The sequence below is a fragment of the Dendrobates tinctorius genome, unplaced genomic scaffold (genome assembly GCF_039654945.1).
Source record: "Dendrobates tinctorius isolate UK_male_01 unplaced genomic scaffold, ASM3965494v1 ptg000030l, whole genome shotgun sequence".
NCBI classification, from domain to species: Eukaryota; Metazoa; Chordata; class Amphibia; order Anura; family Dendrobatidae; genus Dendrobates; species Dendrobates tinctorius.
The window spans coordinates 16,422,603-16,446,973 of NW_027361698.1; the positions used below are offsets into that span (position 1 = coordinate 16,422,603).

Consider the following 24,371-nt stretch of genomic DNA (forward strand, 5'->3'; position numbering starts at 1 on the left):
ACGGAAATCTGGAGCCAGCCCTACCCCCCCACAACTTTAGCCAAATAACCCCCAGTTTTCAATGCCTAACTATTATTATAAAGTAAATTAAGGTTGACAAGCTTAAGTAATAAGAATTGATGTTTTTGGCATTAAAATGGGCACTAAAGGTGTGTTTCCTGTCCTCCACTCCCTGCCGACCTTGGTTCCCCATTGACTTGCATTGGGTTTCGTGTTTCAGTCGGCCTTCGACTTTTCACGATAATTGGCCGATTTCGTTCGACCCGACTTTTGATAAAGTCGGGTTTCAAGAAACCCGACTTGACCCGAAAAAAAGGCAAAGTCGCTCATCTCTAGTGATGAGATCAAAATTGAACTTTTTGGCTAAACCCATAAACGTTACATTTGGAGAGAAGTCAACAAGGCCTATGATGAAAGGAACACTATTCCTACTGTAAAGCAAAGATATGGATCGCTGATGTTTTGAGGATGTGTGAGCTTCAAAGGCACAGGAAAAGCGAAGGAAAGATGAATGCAGCATGTTATCAGCAAATACTGGAGGCAAATTTGCAATCATCAGCCAGGAAGCTGCATGTGGGACGTACTTGGGCGTTCCAACATGACAATTATCCAAAACACAAGACCAAGTCGGCCAACCTGACATTGGTTACAGCAGAACAAAGTGAAGGATCTATATTGGCCATCTCAGTCTCCTGACCTCAATATCATTGATCCACTCTGAGGAAATCGCAAGCGCTACAGGCCAGGCATTTACATGAACTGGAGGCTTTTTGCCTAGAAGAGTGGGCAGCTTTTCCATCCGAGAAAATAAAGAACCTCATTCACAACTACCACAAAAGACTTCAAACTGTCATTGATGTTAGAGGGGGCAATACACGGTATTAAGAATTTGGGTATGTAAACTTTTGATCAGGGTCATTTGGATGTTTTGTTTTGTCATTATGAGTTAAAAAGAGAAAACACAGCAGTTTGACAAGAAATGGCTTTACCCAACCACTAACCATGAGTGGAGAAAAAGTTTTGGTGTTATCATTAGTGTTGAGCGATACCGTCCGATACTTAAAAGTATCGGATCGGAATGGATCGGCCGATCTAAAAAAAATATCGGGTATCGCCGATTCCGATACCGGAAGTCCCATTCAAGTCTATGGGACTTCCGGTATCGGAATAAGAAAAACCCTATTTTTGCCTTGTACAGCCTCTCTGGGGTCTGTACGGGCCTTTCGGGGGGCTGTACCGGCCTGCCGGGGGGTCTGTGCAGGCTCCGATGGTCTGTGCCGGCCTGCCGGGGGGCTGTGCCGGCCTGCCGGTGGTCTGTGCAGGCTCCGGGGGTCTGTGCCGGCCTGCCGGGGAGCTGTGCTGGCCTGCCGGTGGTCTGTGCAGGCTCCGGTGGTCTGTGCCGGCCTGCCGAGGGGCTGTGCCGGCCTGCCGGTGGTCTGTGCTGGCTCCGGGGGTCTGTGCCGGCCTGCCGGGGAACTGTGCCGGCCTGCCGGTGGTCTGTGCAGGCTCCGGTGGTCTGTGCCGGCCTGCCGGGGGGCTGTGCCGGCCTGCCGGTGGTCTGTGCAGGCTCCGGGGGTCTGTGCAGGCATCGTCCGATGGGACTACAAGTCCCATCGGGCGATGCCTGCTACCATGACAGTGATTGACACATTAGCCAATGATGGGACAGTAGTAGTGTTGAGCATTCCGATACCGCAAGTATCGGGTATCGGCCGATACTTGCTGTATCGGAATTCCGATACCGACTTCCGATATTTTTTCAATATCGGAATTCGGCATCGGAATCGGAAGTTCAGTTGATTGACGGCCTGACGTCATCATGATGCGCGGTGTGTGCGCATCATGATGCGCCGTCATTTCGGGCCTTCCGGGGGTCTCTGCCGGCCTGCCGGGGGGCTGTGCCGGCCTGCCGGGGGGCTGTGTGGACTGCCCGGGGTCTGTACCGGCCTGCCGGGGGGCTGTGCCGGCCTGCCGGTGGTCTGTGCACCCTGTGGGGGTCTGTACCGGCCTGCCGGGGGGCTGTGCCGGCCTGCCGGGGGGCTGTGCTGATGTCCGGGGGTCTGTGCAAGCATCGTCCGATGGGACTACAAGTCCCATCGGGCGATGCCTGCTACCATGACAGTGATTGACACATTAGCCAATGATGGGACAGTAGTAGTCCCATCATCCGGCTAATGTGTTAAATGTTAAAAAAAAAAAAAAAAAAAAAAAAATACTACATGCATGCTACATACATACTACATGCATGCTACATATATACTACATACATACTACATACATGCTACATACATACTGCATGCTACATACATACTACATACATACTACATATATACTACATACATACTACATACATGCTACATACATACTGCATGCTACATACATACTACATACATACATACTACATACATACTACATACATGCTACATACTGCATGCTACATACATACTACATACATACTACATGCATGCTACATACATACTACATACATGCTACATACATACTACATACATGCTACATACATACTGCATGCTACATACATACTACATACATACTACATATATACTACATACATACTACATACATGCTACATACATACTGCATGCTACATACATACTACATACATACTACATATATACTACATACATACTACATACATGCTACATACATACTGCATGCTACATACATACTACATACATACATACTACATACATACTACATACATGCTACATACTGCATGCTACATACATACTACATACATACTACATGCATGCTACATACATACTACATATATACTACATACATACTACATACATGCTACATACATACTGCATGCTACATACATACTACATACATACTACATGCATACTACATATATACTACATACATACTACATACATGCTGCATGCTACATATATACTACATGCTACATACATACTACATGCATGCTACATACATACTACATATATACTACATGCATGCTACATACATGCTACATACTACATATATACTACATACATACTACATATATACTACATACATACTGCATGCTACATACATGCTACATACATACTACATACATACTACATGCATGCTACATGCATGCTACATGCATGCTACATGCATGCTACATGCATGCTACATACATACCACATACATACTACATGCTACATACATACCACATATATACTACATACATACAATACATTCATACAATACATACATAGACATACAGTACATATAACATAGAGTAACATACTTACCAATACTTGTCACATTGTTCCCCGAAGCCATTGTCTATTCCGGGATAAATATTAACATAACAAACCACAAAAATACTCACCCACGATCCGAAGCAGTCCACGAGTGTGTCCCACGACGATCTTGGGTAGAGCACGGCAGCATCAGATGATGCTGCCGTTCTCTACGGGCTGTAGGAATCCAATGACGGAAGGTAGGTATCCTTCCGCACTGTATTCCTCCGCCACTTAAAAAAAAAAAGTCCCTAGTCTCACTTTATGCCATTGCTGTGTGGGAATTTCCCACACAGCAATGGCATAAAGTGAGACTAGGGACTTTTTTTTTTTTAAGTGGCGGAGGAATACAGTGCGGAAGGATACCTACCTTCCGTCATTGGATTCCTGCAGCCCGTAGAGAACGGCAGCATCATCTGATGCTGCAGTTCTCTACCCAAGATCGTCGTGGGACACACTCGTGGACTGCTTCGGATCGTGGGTGAGTATTTTTGTGGTTTGTTATGTTAATATTTATCCCGGAATAGACAATGGCTTCGGGGAACAATGTGACAAGTATTGGTAAGTATGTTACTCTATGTTATATGTACTGTATGTCTATGTATGTATTGTATGAATGTATTGTATGTATGTAGTATATATGTGGTATGTATGTAGCATGTAGTATGTATGTGGTATGTATGTAGCATGCATGTAGTATGTATGTAGCATGCATGTAGTATGTATGTAGTATGTATGTAGTATATATGTAGTATGAATGTAGTATATATGTAGTATGTATGTAGCATGTAGTATGTAGCATGCATGTAGTATATATGTAGTATGTATGTAGTATGTATGTAGCATGCATGTAGTATATATGTAGTATGTAGCATGTAGTATGTATGTAGCATGCATGTAGTATGTAGCATGTAGTATGTATGTAGCATGCATGTAGTATATATGTAGTATGTATGTAGTATGTATGTAGCATGCATGTAGTATGTATGTAGTATGTAGCATGCATGTAGTATATATGTAGTATGTAGCATGTAGTATGTATGTAGCATGCATGTAGTATATATGTGTTATGTATGTAGCATGTAGTATGTATGTAGTATATATGTGGTATGTATGTAGCATGCAGTATGTATGTAGCATGCATGTAGTATATATGTAGTATGTATGTTGCATGTAGTATGAATGTAGCATGTATGTAGTATGTAGTATGAATGTAGCATGTATGTAGTATGTAGTATGAATGTAGCATGTAATTTTTTTTTTTTTTTTTTTTTACATTTAACACATTAGCCGGATGATGGGACTACTACTGTCCCATCATTGGCTAATGTGTCAATCACTGTCATGGTAGCAGGCATCGCCCGATGGGACTTGTAGTCCCATCGGACGATGCCTGCACAGACCCCCGGAGCCTGCACAGACCACCGGCAGGCCGGCACAGCCCCCCGGCAGGCCGGCACAGCCCCCCGGAGCCTGCACAGCCCCCCGGCAGGCCGGCACAGCCCCCCGGCAGGCCGGCACAGCCCCCCGGAGCCTGCACAGCCCCCCGGCAGGCCGGCACAGCCCCCCGGCAGGCCGGCACAGCCCCCCGGAGCCTGCACAGACCACCGGCAGGCCGGCACAGACCACCGGAGCCTGCACAGACCCCCTGGCAGGCCGGCACAGCCCCCCGAAAGGCCCGTACAGACCCCAGAGAGGCTGTACAAGGGCAGGAAAGGGTTTTTCTTATTCCGATACCGGAAGTCCCATAGACTTGAATGGGACTTCCGGTATCGGAATCGGCGATACCGATACTTTTTTTAAAGATCGGCCGATACCATCCGATACGATACTTTGAAGTATCGGACGGTATCGCTCAACTCTAGACAGTAGCAGTCCCATCATCCGGCTAATGTGTTGAATGTAAAAAAGAAAAAAAAAAAAAAATTACATGCTACATACATACAACATGCATACTACATATATACTACATGTAACATACATACTACATATATACTACATGCAACATACATACTACATACATGCTACATGCTACATACATGCTACATACATACTACATACATAATACATGTATACTACATGCATGCAACATACATACAACATATATAATATATATACTACATGTAACATACATACTACATATATACTACATGCTACATACATGCAACATACATACATAATACATATATACTACATGCATGCAACATACATGCAACATATATACTACATGCATGTAACATGCATACTACATATATACTATATATACTACATGTAACATACATACTACATATATACTACATGCTACATACATGCAACATACACACTACATGCTACATACATGCAACATACATACTACATACATGCTACATACTACATGCATACTACATACATGCTACATACATACTACATACATACACTACATGCATGCAACATACATATATACTACATACAATACATACATATAGACATACAGTACATATAACATAGAGTACATACTCACCGTCACTTGTCACTTTGATCCCAGAAGCCATTGTCGCCTGAGGAATAAATATCAAAATAAAAAAACACCAATATACTTACCCCAATCCGCAGAAGTCCACGAGGGTCCCACGTCCCACGCAGCAATGGCATAAAGTGAGACTAGGGACTTTTTTTTTACAGTGGTGGAGGAATACAGTGCGGAAGGATACCTACCTTCCGTCATTGTATTCCTGGAGCTGGTAGAGAACGGTAGCATCAGCTGATGCTGCTGTTCTCCACGCAAGATGGACGTGGGACCCTCGTGGACTTCTGCAGATCGGGGTAAGTATATTGGTGTTTTTTTATTTTGATATTTATTCCTCAGGCGACAATGGCTTCAGGGATCAAAGTGACAAGTGACGGTGAATATGTACTCTATGTTATATGTACTGTATGTCTATATGTATGTATTGTATGTAGTATATATGTATGTTGCATGCATGTAGTATATATGCAGTATATATGTAGTATGCATGTTGCATGCATGTGGTATATATGTAGTATGTATGTAGTATATATGCAGTATATATGTAGTATGCATGTTGCATGCATGTGGTATATATGTAGTATGCATGTAGTATATATGCAGTATATATGTAGTATGCATGTTGCATGCATGTGGTATATATGTAGTATGTATGTTGCATGCATGTAGTGTATGTATGTAGTATGTATGTTGCATGTATGTAGCATGTAGTGTGTATGTTGCATGTATGTAGCATGTAGTATATTTGTAGTATATATGTTACATGTAGTATATATAGTATATATGTAGTATGCATGTTGCATGCATGTAGTATATATGTTGTATGTATGTTGCATGCATGTAGTATATATGTATTATGTATGTAGTATATATGTAGCATGTATGTAGTATGTAGCATGTATGTAGCATGTAGCATGTATGTAGTATGCATGTAGTATGTAGTATATATGTAGTATGTATGTTACATGTAGTATATATGTAGTATGCATGTTGTATGTATGTAGCATGTATGTAGCATGTATGTAGCATGTACATTTTTTTTTTTTTTTACATTCAACACATTAGCCGGATGATGGGACTACTACTGTCCCATCATTGGCTAGTGTGTCAATCACTGTCATGGTAGCAGGCATCGCCCGATGGGACTTGTAGTCCCATCGGACGATGCCTGCACAGACCCCCGGAGCCTGCACAGACCACCGGCAGGCCGGCACAGCCCCCCGACAGGCCGGCACAGACCACCGGAGCCTGCACAGACCACCGGCAGGCCGGCACAGACCACTGGAGCCTGCACAGACCACCGGCAGGCCAGCACAGCCCCCTGGCAGGCCGGCACAGACCACCGGAGCCTGCACAGACCACCGGCAGGCCAGTACAGACCCCCGGACAGTCGGCACAGCCCCCCCGAAGGCCCGAACTGATGGTGCATCATGATGCGCACAGACAGCGCATCATGATGACGTCATTTCGGCAGCCAATCAGAGCCACAAAAGTGGCTCATTGCATTTTGGACTTCCGATTCCGGTATCCGATACGAAAAAAGTATCGGTACTCGGTATCGGAATTCCGATACGGCAAATATCGACCGATACCCGATACTTGCGGTATCGGAAAGCTCAACACTAGTTATCATTCATATTCTCTGAAAAAAGGCCAAGAAAGGAAAAATTCTGTCAGGGTATGTAAACTTTTGAGCACAACTGTGTATATATATATATATATATAATTATATTTCTAAATTAATGTCTTTATTATTAACAGAAAAGGAAATCCAAACCTACAGTGCCCTGTGTGAAAAAGTGATTCCCCCTCCAATATAAATTAACTGTTGTTTATCACATTTTTGGGAAGCTGAGTTCAATTTCCTTAGTCACACACAGTCACACCCAGACCTGATTACTGGCACACCTACTCTCAATCAAGAAATCACTGAAAAAGGACCTGCCTGACAAAATGAAGTAGACTAGAAGATTACTCAAGAGCTAAACATCATGCCGCAATTCAAAGAAATTCAAGATCAAATGAGAAGCAAAGTAATTGAAATTTATCATTCTAGAATAGGTTATAATGGCATTTCTAATGTTTTTGGACTCCAGCAAACCACAGTGAGAGCCATTATCCACAAATGGACAAAACTTGGAACACTGGTGAACCTTCCCAGGAGCGGCCGGCTGACCAAAATTACCCCAAGAACACAGCAACGACTCACCCAAGAGGTCACAAAGACCCTACAACAGCATTCAACGACCTGCAGGGATAACGTGCCTCAGTTAAGGCAATATGAAACCCACTGCTGAGCAATAAGAACATAAAGGCTTGTCTCATTTTTTCTAGAAAATATATTGATGATCCCCAAGATTTTGGTAGAATGTTCTGTGGACTGACAAGACAAAAGTTGAACTTGAAGGTACATGTTCCATTGCATCTGGTATAGACGTAGCACAGCATTTAAGAAAAGGAACCTCATACCAACAGTAAAATATGGTGGTGGTAGTGTGATGGTCTTGGCTGTTTTGCTGCTTCTGACCTGGAAGACTTGCTGTGATAAAAGGAACCATGAATTCTGCTGTATACCAAAAAATTATGGAGACTGTACGGCCATCTGTTCGTGACTTCAAGCTGAAGCACACTTGGTTATGCAGCAGGACAATGATCAAAACACACCAGCAAGTCCACCTCTGAATAGCTTAAGAAAAATAAAATTAATACTTTGTAGTGACTTAGTAAAAGTCTTGACCTTAATCTGATTGAGATGCTGTGGTATGACCGTAAAAATGCATTTCATGTTCGGAAACCCTCCAATGTGGCTGAATTACAACAATACTGCAAGGATGAGTGGCCCAAAATTCCTCCAGAGCGTTGTAAAAGATTCATTGCCAGTTATCGCAAACACTTGATTGTAGCTGTTGCTGCTAAGGGTGGCCCAGCCAGTTTGGTTTAAGGGTGCAATCTACTTTTCACACAGGGCACTGTCGCTTTGGATCTCTATTTCCCTTAAAAATAAAAACATTTTTATGAAAAGAACAATTTCTGTTTAATTGCGTTATCTTGGTCTAATATTTAATTTTGCTTGTTGACCTGAAACATTTAAGTGTGACAAGCATGCTAAAGAATAGGAAATCAGGAAGGGGGTAAACACTTTTTTGCACAACTGTTTATATATATATTTATATATATATATGTATATATATATATATATATATACACACACATATACAGTATACTGTATATATACTGTATGCGTATATATATATATATATATATATATACTTCCTTCTCATCCCCCACTGGGATTTTTAGAGTTTTTAGTTAAACATCTAAAATCCTGGTGCAAGTAGATCCAAGGAGATGAAGAGATCCATTGAAGATAGAATGTACAGTTTTATTTAAATATGATTAAAACATCAAATACATAATCCAAAAAAATGCAGAGTGTCTCAATAAGGGAGACGCCACCAAACCACAATTTATCACCTTAAAGATAAATAGTAATATCCTCAAATGTCCATAACAGGCTAACTAATAATTGCAAAAAGGAAGAAAAGAAAGCTTATAAGCCAGGATAGTGGGGTTGTAATGAAATAATTGCCCATTCAAAATGCGTACATATAGTGGATGTCCATCTAAGATAAGATGCATAGTGCTATTGGAATGATTTCTGTATAATTTTTATCACACGATACAAAGTAGCAAGAGTCATCAGAAGAAAACCTGCATCCTCACCATAAAATTCAGCATCAGAGGTATTCAAAAGAAAATCTAAATAAGCCTGATGCATTTTTTAAACAAATCTTTTGAACCGATGAGGTCAAAATAGAATTCTTTGGCCATACTGAGCAAAGGTATGTGTGCAAAAAGGGAAAAGAATTTCAAGAAAAGAAGAATTTGCCAAGAATTAAGCACGTGAGTGGATCGATCATGCTTTGAGTGTGTTTTGCAGCCAATGGCACAGGGAACATTTCACAGGTAGAGGGAATAATGGTTTCAATGAAATTTCAAGAACTTCTTGATTCAAACATAACACCATCTGTAAAAAAGCTGAAGTTGAAAGGAGGATGGCTTCTACAATTGGATAATGATCCTAAACAGAGATGGGCGAACCCAAACATTAAAGTTTGGGGTCTGTACAGAATATCTAGAGTTTAGTCAAGGACCCTGAATATGGACTGTTTGGGTTTGACAGCCAGAACATCAGGTGATTCCCACGCTCTCATCTGAATGGCAGTGTGAGAAATACTATACGGTAATGCTGTTATAGCACACTTATGCAGTGAAAAGGCAGAGACCCACAAATTTCAAACATAATTCTCTTTAATGTGTTACCTCACACACTAAATGTCCATTTCACAAAAAGTGCACAGCATTGATGTCCAGTTCATACAAGTATATATAGTTAGTGCCCATTTCACAGCACTACATACTACATGGCTTTAGATTGCAGTGCCTAAACACGCTGGACCTCCCTTTGTCCAGTAACCGTGGGCGACTGCAGCGCCATATTAAAGTCTCTTTACGCACAGCTTTACTTGTTTAGGTGCAATCACTCCACACGTCAGTCCTCCTTCGAGCACAGGACAAGCTACCTCCTCTTGCACAAGACCTGCCCACATCCAAGACCAGTTACTGTGGGTGACCGCACCGCTGTGTTAATGTCTTTTTTTACCTACACAGCCGGGCACCATATCTACCTGTTTGCAGTCGTTACGCACGCCAGTCCTCCTCTGACCAGTTATCGTGGATGACAGCACCACTGTGTACTCTGTGGATGCTAGGCCTATTGGCTCCCCTCTGCCCTGTGTTGCCTCACACAGGCCGTGCTCTGCAACACCAACTGCTCTGCACAGTGACAAGCACCAACTCACTCGGGCCCTGACACTGAGCCTGACGCCCCCTGCAGGGCTTTTAACAAAGGAACTTGTGAATTTCAACCAACTCCATGCACCTCCTGGGGAGAACACACAGTGACCCCTACCTGTGACATCAGTCACTGCTTCACCATTGCAATCACAACTACACCTGTGACTACAATCCCCCCTCATGACCTCAATATGCCTCCATGTGTATCCTGGGGAGAACAAACAGCAACCCCTACCTGTGACAATGGTCACTACCTCACATATATAGTGACAAAATCACTGATAAAGTGCTAGAGGGTAGATATGTTGCTCTGAGACTATTAGCTTCAGTGATTTGAAACCCAGAAGCTTGCTCCAGCAAACTATGTGTTGAGAGGAGGAGTTAATCAGCCAGTGAAGGTCTTAAAGAAACAGTGTTCCTGTGTCTACTTCCATGTACAGCTGAGTGAGCCAATCTATCACGGCAGGTTAGTGTACCTTGTTCCTAACCTCCTCTAGTTGACCACCGGGTATCACACCATGAGCGCCTCCTCCTCTCTCCTATTTTGCATCTACCACAGGTGGTGTTTCAAATGCGGGCAACTTCAAAGAACACATATAGTGGCTGTGGACAAACCGCATGAACTGACTAAAGGCTGCCTTAAGCCATGAGACAAAGTCAGACAGCTTGGAGGACCTGATTAAGCATCTTGTGAAACACAGCAACAGCTGGCACAGCAACAGCAACAGCTGGAACATCAGGAGCCAAGTAAGCTGCTTATGCAACAGATGCAACAGCAGCAGGAGCTCCAGCTGCAGCTCCAACAACAGCATTAGATTTGCTCACAGAGGTGATTCATGGGAGGCCAGCAGCCCCTACCCCAATTCCATGTGGCAATACGTACATCTGGAAAGCGATGAGATGACCCCGTGGGATGATGTGGAAGCATTTTTTACTGTTTTTGAGTTTGTATTAGAGACCTAGGAAGTGTAGGCTACACTCTACTGGAGCATCATTGAGCCTGTGGCCCAGATGCAGAATTGGATAGCGATGGTGATGCCGATTGTGATGGAGAGCCTCCAATAAACACAAGCCCAGACAAGGGTCTACAATCAGGCAGCCAGAGTGAGACAGTTTAGTACTGGAGAAGGAGTGTTGGTGTTGATCCCCATAGGGGAAATAAGTTCCTGGCCAAGTTGCAAGGGTCCTACAAGGTGGTCAAAAAATTGAATGACGTCCACTACAAGGTCCACCAATCAGGGAGAAGAAAATCATACTAGATGTACCACATTAACCTGCTCAAACCATGGAGAGACAGGCAACCAGTGGAAGCTACATGCCTGGGGCAAACCCTGAAGCCAGGGTCGAGGATGTCACAGTGGCAAAGACACTATCATCTGCCCAGAATCAACAGTGCCGAGAGCTGCTTCAGTGGAACCGAGACCTGTTTTCATAATAGCCAGGTTGCCAGGTTGTGTAGCATGAAATCCTGACAGAACCGCATGTGAGCATGAACCAAAAGCTGTGCAAGCTTTCCAAAGCCCGCCGCAAGGTGATCCCTAAAGGAGATGAGGAGAATATTAAGCCTGGGCATCACTGAGGAGTCAAAGAGCGGTTGGTTCAGCCTCATTGCCCTTGTGTGTTATCTCACAAAAAGTATGCCACCACTTATCTGGAAGACATTGTGATCTTCATCCTTGATTGGGGAAGTCACCTGAAGAAAGTCCAGGCGGTACTGGATGCACTGGGGAAGGCAGGGTTTACCATAAATGTAAGTGTGCCATGGGTAAGGAACAGGCAAAATACTTGGGCTACATTGTCGGAAGGGGCAAAATAAAGCTGCAAGTAAATAAGGTGGAGGCAATCCAAAATTGGCTACAACGAGTCTCCAAAAATCAGGTTAGGATGCTTCTGGGAATTGTGGGATACTATCGGCAATGTATTCCAAATTTTGCCATGATAAATGCACTCATGACTGACCTTCTGAAGGGCACAAAGATGTCAATGGCCAAGCAGACATGGCATTCCAGGAGTTGAAGCTTGCCCTATGCAAACAGCCGATCTTGGTCGCACCTTCACAAAAGAGTTTAGAGTCCAGACGGATGCCTCCAAGGTCGGTTTGAGAGCTATGTTGTCCCAGGTAGTAGATGGGGATGACTATCCCTGTCAGTCGAAACACACTTACAGGAGTGTAATCGCTCCTGCAATGTCTAGCGATGAGTTGCCATGTGAAAGTTTCACGGAGTTCAAGCCTGATGAACCCAGGTGACTTCAGGTTACAGCATCGCTCTCTGTGTGAGAACTTTCTCATGACAGCTCAGAGCTAGACACTGCAGGAGTGATTACGTTCCTGTCAGTGTGTTTCACTAGTTGGGGAGAAGATTCACTGATGTGACAGCAAATTATCCGGATCATTGGGGGGCAGTATGGATTACCTTCACATTGGACAGGTGAGGGATATGGTTGTTTATTATTCTCTGTTTTCTCCAGAGAACATGGGCATCAGTGGATTATATTATGAATCCATATCCCCTCACATACTATTATGTTCCTACATCCTGTCACACAAATATGATCCCCCACAGCACCTCACACAGTATGTTGGCTCCGTAATCCTTCACATAGTATGATGTTTCCACAGCTTCTCACACTTTATAATGGCAGCCCCCCCGGAGTCAGAATCAGCCATAGCGGGGGGGGTCCCATGGTTATATAGACCGCGTCTTAAATCAATGATTCTCATATTATCAGGGTTATTTCCCTCAGGAGCGGTCATTGAAGGGTTAAATGTATTGGTCAGCTGTATTTATCTGTAATTTGATCTGGTTATGACCGGTTTCTTGGCGCCGTTTTTAACGGGCTGGGATTGGTTAAAATGTTTTGGCGGTCATTTTAGTGGGTATATAAACACCTGTGTTTAGTTTATGTACCTCAGCAGCGTTTTCCCTGTGAGGAGAGAAGATCCCCCACCCTCCCTCCCTAAATTTCTTATTTTTGTTGTGATGTTTTATTCTGAGGGAAAATCTCCCATTTTTATGGGAGGATTGTGTTTTGGAATGGTACTTTCTGGTTATTTATATGGATTTATCTATTTAATACTTGGTGTTATTTATTATATTTCAACCCAAAAATAAAACTCACGGCCACTTTTTACCCATTGCCTGATTGTCTGGTCTCTTTTATTATTAGTTCGTAAGTCGGGCTTGTATAACCATGTTCCCACAATCCCAAACACTGTATGATGTCCCTATGGTCCCTCAAAAAGTTTGATGTCACCATAGCTCCTCACATGTTTTAATATCCCCAGAGCCTCTCACACAAATATAATATCCCTACAGTCCCTCGCACATGTATGATGTCAACACAGCCCCTCACATAGAATGACATCCCCACAGATCCTCATACAGGATGACATTTCCACTGCCCCTTACACAATATGATGTCCCACCAGCACCGCAGAAAAGTAGGATGTCTTCAGAGTCCCTCCCACAAGTATGATGTCTCTATAGACTATCACACAAGTGTGATGTCCCCCATATTTCCCTACCACAAGTACTGACAGCTATGCTAACAGATAAACAAAATAAAACTACTCACCCTGTTTTCCTGATGTACTGCTCCAGTCTGTGAAGTGCACTGAGGCACAGCTGGTGTAGTGTAGTGACTGCACTGCATCTGCTATGCCCTGAAATGCACAGGCTCAATGGCTTCCTGTTTATCATTGCATTCACCGGTTTCTGTGCCCAGAAATACCTGCAAAAATGAGAAGTGGGAGGGCGGCTGCATAACATGAGACACCACTGTATCCAGCCATTTGGCTGTCCCATAAGGCCAAATTTTTCACAGGTCTGGCTTAAACTATATACTATATACCACCGAATTTCAGTATATAGTATAAAACATGATCTTCAACTAAGATTATCCCGTGGCTGAGCTTCACAGGATTACCAAGATGGCAGCGAGTGGGGTCTTTAGTTTGCCTCAGAAATTGGCAGCATCAAAATAGTTCACAGTAGCGATTGGACATTAGCTCCATTAGTTGCAGATAAAGAAAAATGCCTGACAAATTTATCCTGTGAAGTGAACTCAGTTTGAATCCCTTCCATACATGCTTACCCCAGTCCTGATATACAGTTACATCAATTTGAAAGTAAGGAATAAAATAATTGTGCTTTATGGATACGTTCAATACTATACTGGTGGAAGAGGCCCTGAATTTTATAAGCCTGGATGTAGGCGATGCCCACTATACTACGGATTAGGCTACATTGTTTGCTCATATAAATGTCACAACTGGTGATCTAGTATGCCAAACCTTGTACATGAGCTATAATGTAGTAATAGGAAGTAGTAGGACGAAGAGATGAAGATAGCAGATTAAGGCTGAGAGTAGGAGCTGGCACAGTGCTTAGCATTACACTCTCAAACTTCATCATGCTTAAATTTGTGCCATTTCATTTACCATTGCAATCACCAGGGAATAAAGTAAAGGAACAAATCTTATACTTTCCCCGCCACACACACACACACACACACACACACACACACACACACACACACACACACACACGCACTAATCCTCAGCACACACACTGAGCTCTTTCACATAGTCCTCACAGAACCACTTCCTAAAGGCACCTCATGCCATACATGCAGGGCTATATAATAATATTATCTCCAATATAACATTTTTGTTGTTTTTAAAAGGTATATGGATGTTTTTCCTTATCCTTCCAACACAACCTCAGATTTCCTGTTTGAGAAGAGTGCAAATTATTTTCATTCAGAGGAAGTTCCCAGGAGAGTGGCAGCGCTGTTACCAAAAGCAAAGATTATCACCATTCTTATTGATCCATCTGATCGAGCATACTCATGGTATCAGGTATGGTGTTTTTAGAATTTCAAGCTGAATGTTATAGACAATGCACACCCAAATACAAAAAGACTCATCAAATTTTTCAGACTATAAGATGCACCCGACCATAAGACGCATCTAGATTTTAGAGAAGGAAAGCAGGGAAAAAAAATGTAACCTGTCATCAGGATGAGTCATGTTAAGTTAAATGTATGGGCATAAAGGTATTGTCCTACTGGTTTAATAGGTACATTTACTGTAAAAATCCATAGTCTGGTTGTTCACGCCTGTGGGGCAGGACTATGAATAGGGTCTTCAGCTCTGCTCCAGCCCCTCAGCTACTTCTGGTGTCAGTATCTTGTTACGGTTTTAAATTTTGTACTGGCGCCATCATAACTGCGGCTGGCGCTTAAGCACCTATATCTTGCAGCCGGCTTCAGTAAAATGGGCATGCACAAATTGAGCTCCTGGAGGTCTTCAGTAAAATGTGGTTCTGGAGGAAACGCATGAGCAGACTGAGATCTCTTCTCGTCAAATTGCTGAGATGTAAATTTGCGCATGCGCTGACACTGGCGTCATTTTCCTGAAGTCCACCGCAAGGTGAATGTAAGCAGCGGGAACTCTGCTCCTGCCTTCTTGCTTTGCATCTCCAGAACATCCCTTGCTATCAGCCCAGTGCCTGCAGCATCTCCACATTCCCGCCGCTGCCAACTCCCTGTAACAGCATCCCTGCTTCTGCCTTCTATGAGCTTGTTTCATCGCCTCACCTCCAAAGCTACATTTGGACTATAAGACACCCCCCCATTTTCCTCCCAAATTTTTTTGGGGAAAAAATGCATCTCATAGTCCAAAAAATGCAGTACATTGTAGTTACATCAGCATTGTGTGCATATCCTAGTCTTAAATTTGGTGTATTTCATTTGTTTTATTTATATTTTCGTCTTTATCATTTCTAATACCATAGAAACAATACAACTAACAGAGCCAACAGCCATTAAAATGACCACTAACGCTACTACTGTACTGCATTTCCATGCCTAAGTTAAAGATTCTCATTTTTCTTTGGTGCACTCTTATAAGGCCATAGTACTCCACTAGTCAAATTGGTAGCTACTACATCTATCAGTACATGCTTGAGGACCCATTACAGGTCTGGTCACAACATTTTTAAAAGATTTCCAAAGCAAAATTCACAAATTCACTTACCTATAAATATGTGGTACTGTGTTAGCCAGAAAAATCGATGTGAATGTTTTTCTGCCCAATAATGACAAAGTATTCTCAGAGTGATACCTTTATTGGCTAACCAGAAAATAATATATGTTTTCAAGCTTTCAAAGCACAGAGGCTTTTTCTTCACGTAGGATTACAAATTAATTAATAAGAAAAAGGCACAATATTTAAGAGATATTCCAGCAGGACATTTGTTCATGAGGTGGGTAGAGGTGATGCCTCCTAAAAATAAGCCAAGGAAATCAAATTAGGCATTTTGTTACAAAGGGAGAGGCAGTGAAAATGTTCTTCGGAGTCAGCCTGGTGGAGGTGTGAATTGTATCCATGTAGTGAGTCATAAAACTAGGTGTTAAATTGAGTCCTATGGTCAAAGAACTAAACATCTTGATCAGTTTGAATTCTCAATTTTTTCGCTCTCTGTCATCCTTAAAATGACCTGTTAGCACTAAGACTTTTAAGGCTGTCATACAGTGTCCAAGTCCAGAGAATTGTTTTCCCACAGGCGTGTCTCTTTGACTCCTGATTGTGTGTCAGTGTAGATTCATCCTTGTTTGTAGTTTTTGCATGATTTCCCCAATATGGATATCTACAGGGCACTTTGTATTAGGCACCAGGATTTTCCCTCTGCTCAGGATGGATCCCAAACCCTGTCTTCTTCTGCGCTCTCCCAGTCAGTCTCAACCACAATGGATGCTGCTCAGCAAAGACATTGGTCTTGGCATCTTGCTCAGACTCGGGCTGTGCGCATGGTTACTGCTACCTCTCCAGGTTCAGCTATTCAGCTATGGTAACTGACAATAGACAGTGGCAGGCAGTCATTCCTGAGACTAAGTCCAGGATTCACTCTACTGAGCATGCTTGTGAGGTGATGAACTCTCTTTGGTGGTCGGTTGTCAGCTGCTCAGGTCCTGTGGCGGCTCCAGATTGGCCCGTGAGCAAGGTCCTGTCTGATTGGCACAGTCTATAAAAGGATCTTTGGCGCGCCCATAAGTGCGCTAAGATCATTCATATTTGCTATGTCTGTGTGTTGGTGGGCCAGTTACTACCCTGTATGCACGTGTGCCGCTAATAGCACTACGGGTGCGTTTCTAGACAGGCAGTGTAGGGTGGGAACTCAGTGTCTGCTCAGGCATCCTCAGGCGCGGGCTCAAAAGTCACTGTGTAGCAGAGCAGGTTCAATGACCAGCGTAGTGGGGGGTGAGCTAAAGGGACCCCACTAGCATCATTTCCACTATGCTTCTGTGATGTCTAAGAGGGCATAGCTTAGAGTGCTCTCAGTCGTATTGCTCTGTGCAGTAACAGAGTCAGGCGCCTTGCACTCTGTTCACTCCGAGTGACGTTTACTTCGGTGTGTTTATGGTGCTTACTCTCGGCTACACTCTGCCATTGTTTTCTAGCCGTGGTTTTTCCATCACCGCACGGTGGACCCCGGGTTGTGATCGCACCTTCTCATAATTTAAATTTGGTGCAATCCGCAAACTCTAACAGTATCTTAGCACCAGGGTCTGGCTAGCAATGACAGTCGAGCCGCAGCTTCCGCAGAGTTTCCAGCAGCTGGAGAGCAGGTTGTCCGCTTTAGAGTGAGCAATCTCAGCTGTGGATTCATCTGCAGTAGAAGCACAGGTAGCCAATGAAGCCTCTGCCAGGGTTTCAGCTGCGACTCCTGTAACACTTTTGCCACACTTCCTACTCCCCGATAAGTTTTCTGGGGATAGCAAGGTTTGCAGGGGATTCATGAACCAGTGCTCAGTCCAGCTAAATCTACTGCGTTCACGATTCTCGTCTGAGCAGGCCAAAGTGGGATTTGTGGTATCCCTTTTAACGGACAGGGCATTGGAGTGGGCTAAGCCCTTATGGGAATGTAAGGACAGGTGGTTCGAACCGCCTCTCTGTTTTTAAGCACCCTGAAACAGGTCTTTTTGAGACTCCAGGTTACCCATAATGCCGCACTCCAACTCCTGACCCAGGGCTCTTTACCGACCACCCAGTTTGCTATCCGGTTTCTAACGATAGCTTCCGAACTGGAGTGACCAGATAAGATCTTGCTTCCGGTGTTTTGGCGGGGCCTTGCAGACCATTTTAAGGATGCATTGGCCACGAGGGAGATCCCCCACTACACTGGAGGATTTAATATCTATTTCCACTCGCATCTTCAGTATGCCGAACGAAGGTTGGAACGAGCCCAGTGTAGGCAAAGGATTTGGCTGGCACCAAGTTTTGCCAATCCTCTGGGATTTCCTACTCGAATTAATGAATGGAGTGAACCTCTGGTGGGTCATCGGATGGAGGCTAAGGCCCGTCCTGTTCATTCCTCACCAACTCGTCCTGACAATGAGCAGGCTGGTTATGTCACCAACAGACGTGCCAGGAGTCATAGGGAATGACCGTCTCTAGTGACAGTTGGAGGGGCGCTACAGACTCGTCTGATATGTCCTCCAAAATTACGTTTAAGGTGACACTGTCCTATGGGTCAGTCTCTTTCTCTGCAGAGGCTTGCGTGGATGGCAGTGCAGAGGGTAATATTATGCCCTCTCCCTTTGCCCTATGGAATGCAATACCTCTTGTTATGCTTTCCAAGCCCATTACCATTCGAGTGGTTAATGGTTCAGCATTACCCTATCAGATCACCTATCAAACCATTCCCCTTTCCCTCAAGTTTTCTCCTAACCATCAGGAGTTAATCTCCTTGCTAGTTATCCCCAAGGGTATTGATGAGGTGTTGCTGGGTATGCCCTGGTTGTGCCACCATTCACCCCATATTGATTGGGCTACAGGGAGTATACAGTGATGGAGTAGGGCATGCCAGTGACAGTGTCTCAAGGTCCAAGTTCAGGTTGGGTCATCCCAGGTTCCCGCAGATCTAACCTTGCTCCCCAAGCATTACTGCAGTATGCGGACATATTTTCTAAAAAGACCTTGGAGACTCTTCCTCCCCATCGTCCTTATGATTGCCCGATAGACCTCATCCCGGGGGCAGAGCCACCTCGCGGGCATGTTTACCATTTGTCGCTCCCAGAGACTGAGGCAATGTCAGAGTACATAAGAGAGAATCTGGCGAGGAGTTTTATTAAGAAGTCAGTATGTCTTGCGGGAGCTGGGTTCTTCGTCATCCAAAAGAAGAATGGGGAACTTCGTCCCTGCATAGATTATAGGGGTCTGAACGCCATCACCGTCAAGAATAAATATGCTCTGCCACTCATCTCCTAGCAGTTTGACAGACTGCAGGGTGTGAGGATATTTACCAAGTTAGATCTGCGAGGCGCCTATAATCTAATACGCATTCCCGAGGGTGACAAATGGAAGACGGCGTTCAACACCAGGGAAGGGCATTACGAATACTTGGTAATGCCACTCAGGCTCCTGTAATACCCCAGCCTTCTTCTAGGACTTCATCAATGACATCTTTCAGGAGATGTTATCCACTTCAGTAGTCATCTATTTGGATGACATCCTTATTTTCTCTCCCGATCTGGATGCTCATCATAGAGATGTTGCAAGAGTCTTTGAACTCTTGTGTGCCAACTCTCTCTCCCCAAACTTGAGAAGTGTGTCTTTGAGCATGAGTCCCTACCATTCCTTGGCTATATCATCTCAGCCAAGGGTTTGGGTATGGACCCTGCCAAGGTGGAGTCGATGTTGAACGGGTAGGAGCCATATTCCCTGAAAGCAGTGCAGCGCTTTATGGGATTTATTTACTACTACCGCCAGTTCATTCCCCACTTCAGTACTCTGCTGGCTCCCATGGTATCTCTCACCAAGAAGGGAGAAACAAAGTCAGGCGCATTGCACTCTGTTCACTCCGAGTGACGTTTAACTCGGTGTGTTTATGGTGCTTACTCATGGCTCCGCTCCGCCATTGTTTTCTAGCTGCGGTTTTTCCATCACCGCACGGTGGACCCTGGGTTGCGATCGCACCTTCTCATAATTTATATTTGGTGCGATCCTCAAACCCTAGCACCTTGTACATTGTGTCAGGTGCACCACATTGGAGTGTGTACATGAAAAGAAAATCATGACCTTATAGACCTGATTTGTGTTTGCTATGTGGACTGTATTTATGGGTAATAAGTGGGTACAGGTACAAGTTTTGCATTTTTTATTGTTACATGAGAATGTGCCAGTCACTGATAGTGATAAGAGGACACGTCTGACAAAGAGATTCCTTAAGTTAGGGGGGTAGTTTGTAGGTGAGAAGTTGTAGCTCTGGGAATATTTCTTTCAATTTGTGGTATCTGTGGAATATGGGTTGGAGATCAGCACTAATTTAACTTAGGATGCTCATATGAGGGTTGTACAATATGTGTCCACAAGAGGCACCCTGTTGTTGTCCTCCTTCAGTCTGTAATCGAGGAGGCTGCTTCTTGGGATCCTTGTAGCTCTGTGGATCTTTTCATCTATTACCAGTGGATGGTATCCTTGTTGTAGGAATGTATTGCTCAGTAGTAGCAGCTGTAGTTTTCTGTCCTTACTGTCTGAACAGATACGAATGTACCTCAGAGCTTTACTGAGGTTGCATTGCTTTGATGGGCCCCTGTGAGTCTGCTAGAATCTATAAAAACATGGGTTTCCCTTCCATAAAAAAAACAAAATAAACAAAAAATCTCAAATACTGTATATAAAAAATACAGTCCTACAATTAGAAAATAATACCACAATCCAAGTAAATTCCAGCATACTCTTATCGAATAGAATCTGGAATAATAACACCAATAATGCCAACCTCCATGCCATGATCACATACTACCACAGCTTAGCTACTGAATAGTATCGCAGTACTAATCTTAACAAAAACAACTGTACTCAGACTAATATTAACAGGATATAATCGCACCTCACAATGGCCATATGTCAGTCTTGTGTCCCTCCCACAACTAACACCACACACGATATTTCTCCACACAGATAAACTGCCCTCGCCATGATTCCAAACAGTAATAGAACTTACAATATTGTCCCCACATTTCAATGCCACAATTTGTACCCACACAATTACTATGTCCCTGTTTGTGCTCCCATACAAAAATGTTGTCACGTTTATGCCCCAAGCAACAATGATGTCCCATTGAATAATTATTTATGGCTTCATGTAATACAAATATTTCAATCTACCTTATTAATTATATATGCATTAATCATCATACATTATTGTATAAGGTAAAATACTCACAAGGATGACCATGCTGCAGATTTGAGAGATTTTTTTCTGGCACTTCGAGTTGAAGTAATAAAAATCCAATTCACTTACAGTATTCTATTGTGCTGCTGATTTGTGCACCATGAACGTGTGAACATAGCCTAAAAGTTTTTACTCCTAACAAATGTTTATAGTCTTCATTTTGTCTTTAGCATCAAAGATCTCATGGAGATCCTACTGCCATGAAATACAGCTTCTATGAAGTCATAACTGCTGATCATAAAGCTTCCATAGAGGTACAGTCTCTGCAGAAAAGATGCCTTCTCCCTGGCCGGTATTCCACACACGTAGAAAGATGGTTGACCTATTTTTCCCCTTCACAGGTAATGTAGATATGTATACATCTGCCTCCAATAAAATTCACATTTGTTTTGCTATCATTGAGAAGCTCTAACTTTGTTCCAGATTAATGTAAATTTGTGTAGGTGTACAGTAACTTGAAACTGAGGAGCTAGGTAAAAGGATACCAACGTGTGTCCACCTGTTACCATGGTCCTTAATTATGGTTTCCAGTTTCTAACGCAGATATCATGTTTTTGATTGTAAAACTTCAGCAAATGTTGAATCCACATATAACACTGAAATAGAGAATATCTTTTCATTGCCTTCAGTCATACCCATGAAATGGAAACATCATTGAAACAACCACAATTAATTTACCTTGTAGTAAGTCATCTCAGAAGAGGAGTGTCATATTACATAGAATATAAGGGATTTGAAAACCTGTCACAAAAAAAGACGGTATCACAGTTTGGTGTGGTGTGGAGGAGTAGGATGAACTCTACTAAACCATGTACAGTGCCTTGTAAAAGTATTCACACCCCCTTGGAATTTGTGTGTTTTTCTTACTCACAACCTGTAATTTTACTTTTTTAGAGTTTTTAGTTGGTTCACATAAATAACATGTCTACAACTGTGAATATTTGGAACACAGAGAAACACAGTAAAACAAATGTGAAAAAATACTCTGCTGTAAAAAAAAAAATTCAACAATAAACAGCTAGTGCTAGTAAAAAAGATGATAACAAAACAGGGTATTTAGTTGATACTTTTTTGCAAAAAAATGTATACTAAGCCACTCTACCAAACCCCAAGGTATACCCATCAGAGCAGTCCTATCAAATGTATTTAACCCCTTACCTACAATTGACATAATATTCCGTCCATGTGACCATGGACCTAATTACCATGGACGGAATATTACGTCATCGCGATCAGCGGCGCCCACGTGGTGAGCGCCGCTGATCGCGGCCGAGTGTCAACTAATTATCATAGCTGACACCCGGCACAATGTGTCAGGGGCTTCCTCAGTGCCTGCAAAGCGCAGGCATGAGGAAGTCTGCAGCAGTGCCTGTGACAGATCGCTGATCTGTCACAGTGATCTGTGATGTGACAGATCAGCGATCTGTCACAGGACAGCGATGTCCCACCTGGGACAAGGTAATAAAGTAAAAAAAAAAAAAAGTGTTAAAAATAATTTTAAAAAAATCGCTAAATAAATCAGTAAAAAAAAAAAAATATTCCCCAATAAATCCATTTTTTCAAAATAAAAAAAACAAAAACAATAAAAGTACACATATTTGGTATCGCCGCGTCCGTGATGACCTGCCCTATAAAACTGTCCCATTAGTTAACCCCTTTAGCTAACCCCTTAAAAAATAAAAATAAAAAACGAAGCAAAAAATAATGATTTATTATCATACCACCGAACAAAAAGTGCAATAACGTGCGATCAAAAAGACGCATATAAATATGCATGATACCGCTGAAAACGTCATCTTGTCCCGCAAAAAACGATCCACCATACAGCATCATCCGCAAAAAAATAAAAAAGTTATAGCTCGCAGAATAAAGCGATACAAAAATAATTATTTTTTATATAAAATAGTTTTCATTGCAAAAAACCGACAAAACATAAAAAAAGACATAAATGAGGCATCGCTGTAATCGTACTGACCCGAAGAATAAAACTGCTTTATCAATTTTACCGCACGCGGAACGGTGTAAACGCACCCCCCCAAAAGAAATTCATGAAACGCTGGTTTTTGTTCATTCTGCGTCCCAATAATCGGAATAAAAAGCGATCAAAAAATGTCACGTACTCGAAAATGGTACCAATAAAAACGTCAACTCGTCCCGCAAAAAATAAGACCTCACATGACTCGGTGGGTCAAAATACGGAAAAATTATAGCTCACAATATGTGGTGATGCAAAAACTATTTTTACAATAAAAAGCGTCTTTTAGCGTGCGACAGCCGCCAAACATAAAAACCGCCATAAATCGTAAATCAAACCCCCCGTTATCACCCCCTTAGTTAGGGAAAAATAATAAAACTAAAAGAAAATGGATTTATTTCCATTTTCCCGCTAGGGTTAGGGTTAGGGTAGGGTTAGGGCTAGGGTTAGGGTTAGGGCTAGGGTTAGGGCTAGGGTTAGGGTTAGGGCTAGGGTTAGGGCTAGGGTTAGGGCTAGGGCTCAGATTAGGGTTAGGGGTG

General features: G+C 42.9%; 1 protein-coding gene across 4 annotated transcripts in view; it reads left to right on the forward strand.

Moving 5' to 3' along the window:
• LOC141086132 (bifunctional heparan sulfate N-deacetylase/N-sulfotransferase 4-like) overlaps positions 1 to 24,371 on the forward strand; it is a 975,622-nt gene that overhangs the window by 895,903 nt on the left and 55,348 nt on the right. For all 4 annotated transcript variants that reach the window (XR_012231517.1, XR_012231516.1, XM_073571871.1 and 1 more), the window contains exons 10-11: positions 15,301 to 15,475; positions 22,028 to 22,198. Coding sequence is in view for 2 of the 4 variants with exons in the window: in XM_073571871.1 (XP_073427972.1) it covers positions 15,301 to 15,475; positions 22,028 to 22,198 (346 nt within the window). In the remaining 2 variants the exon portion in view is untranslated. The remainder of the gene's footprint in view (positions 1 to 15,300; positions 15,476 to 22,027; positions 22,199 to 24,371) is intronic.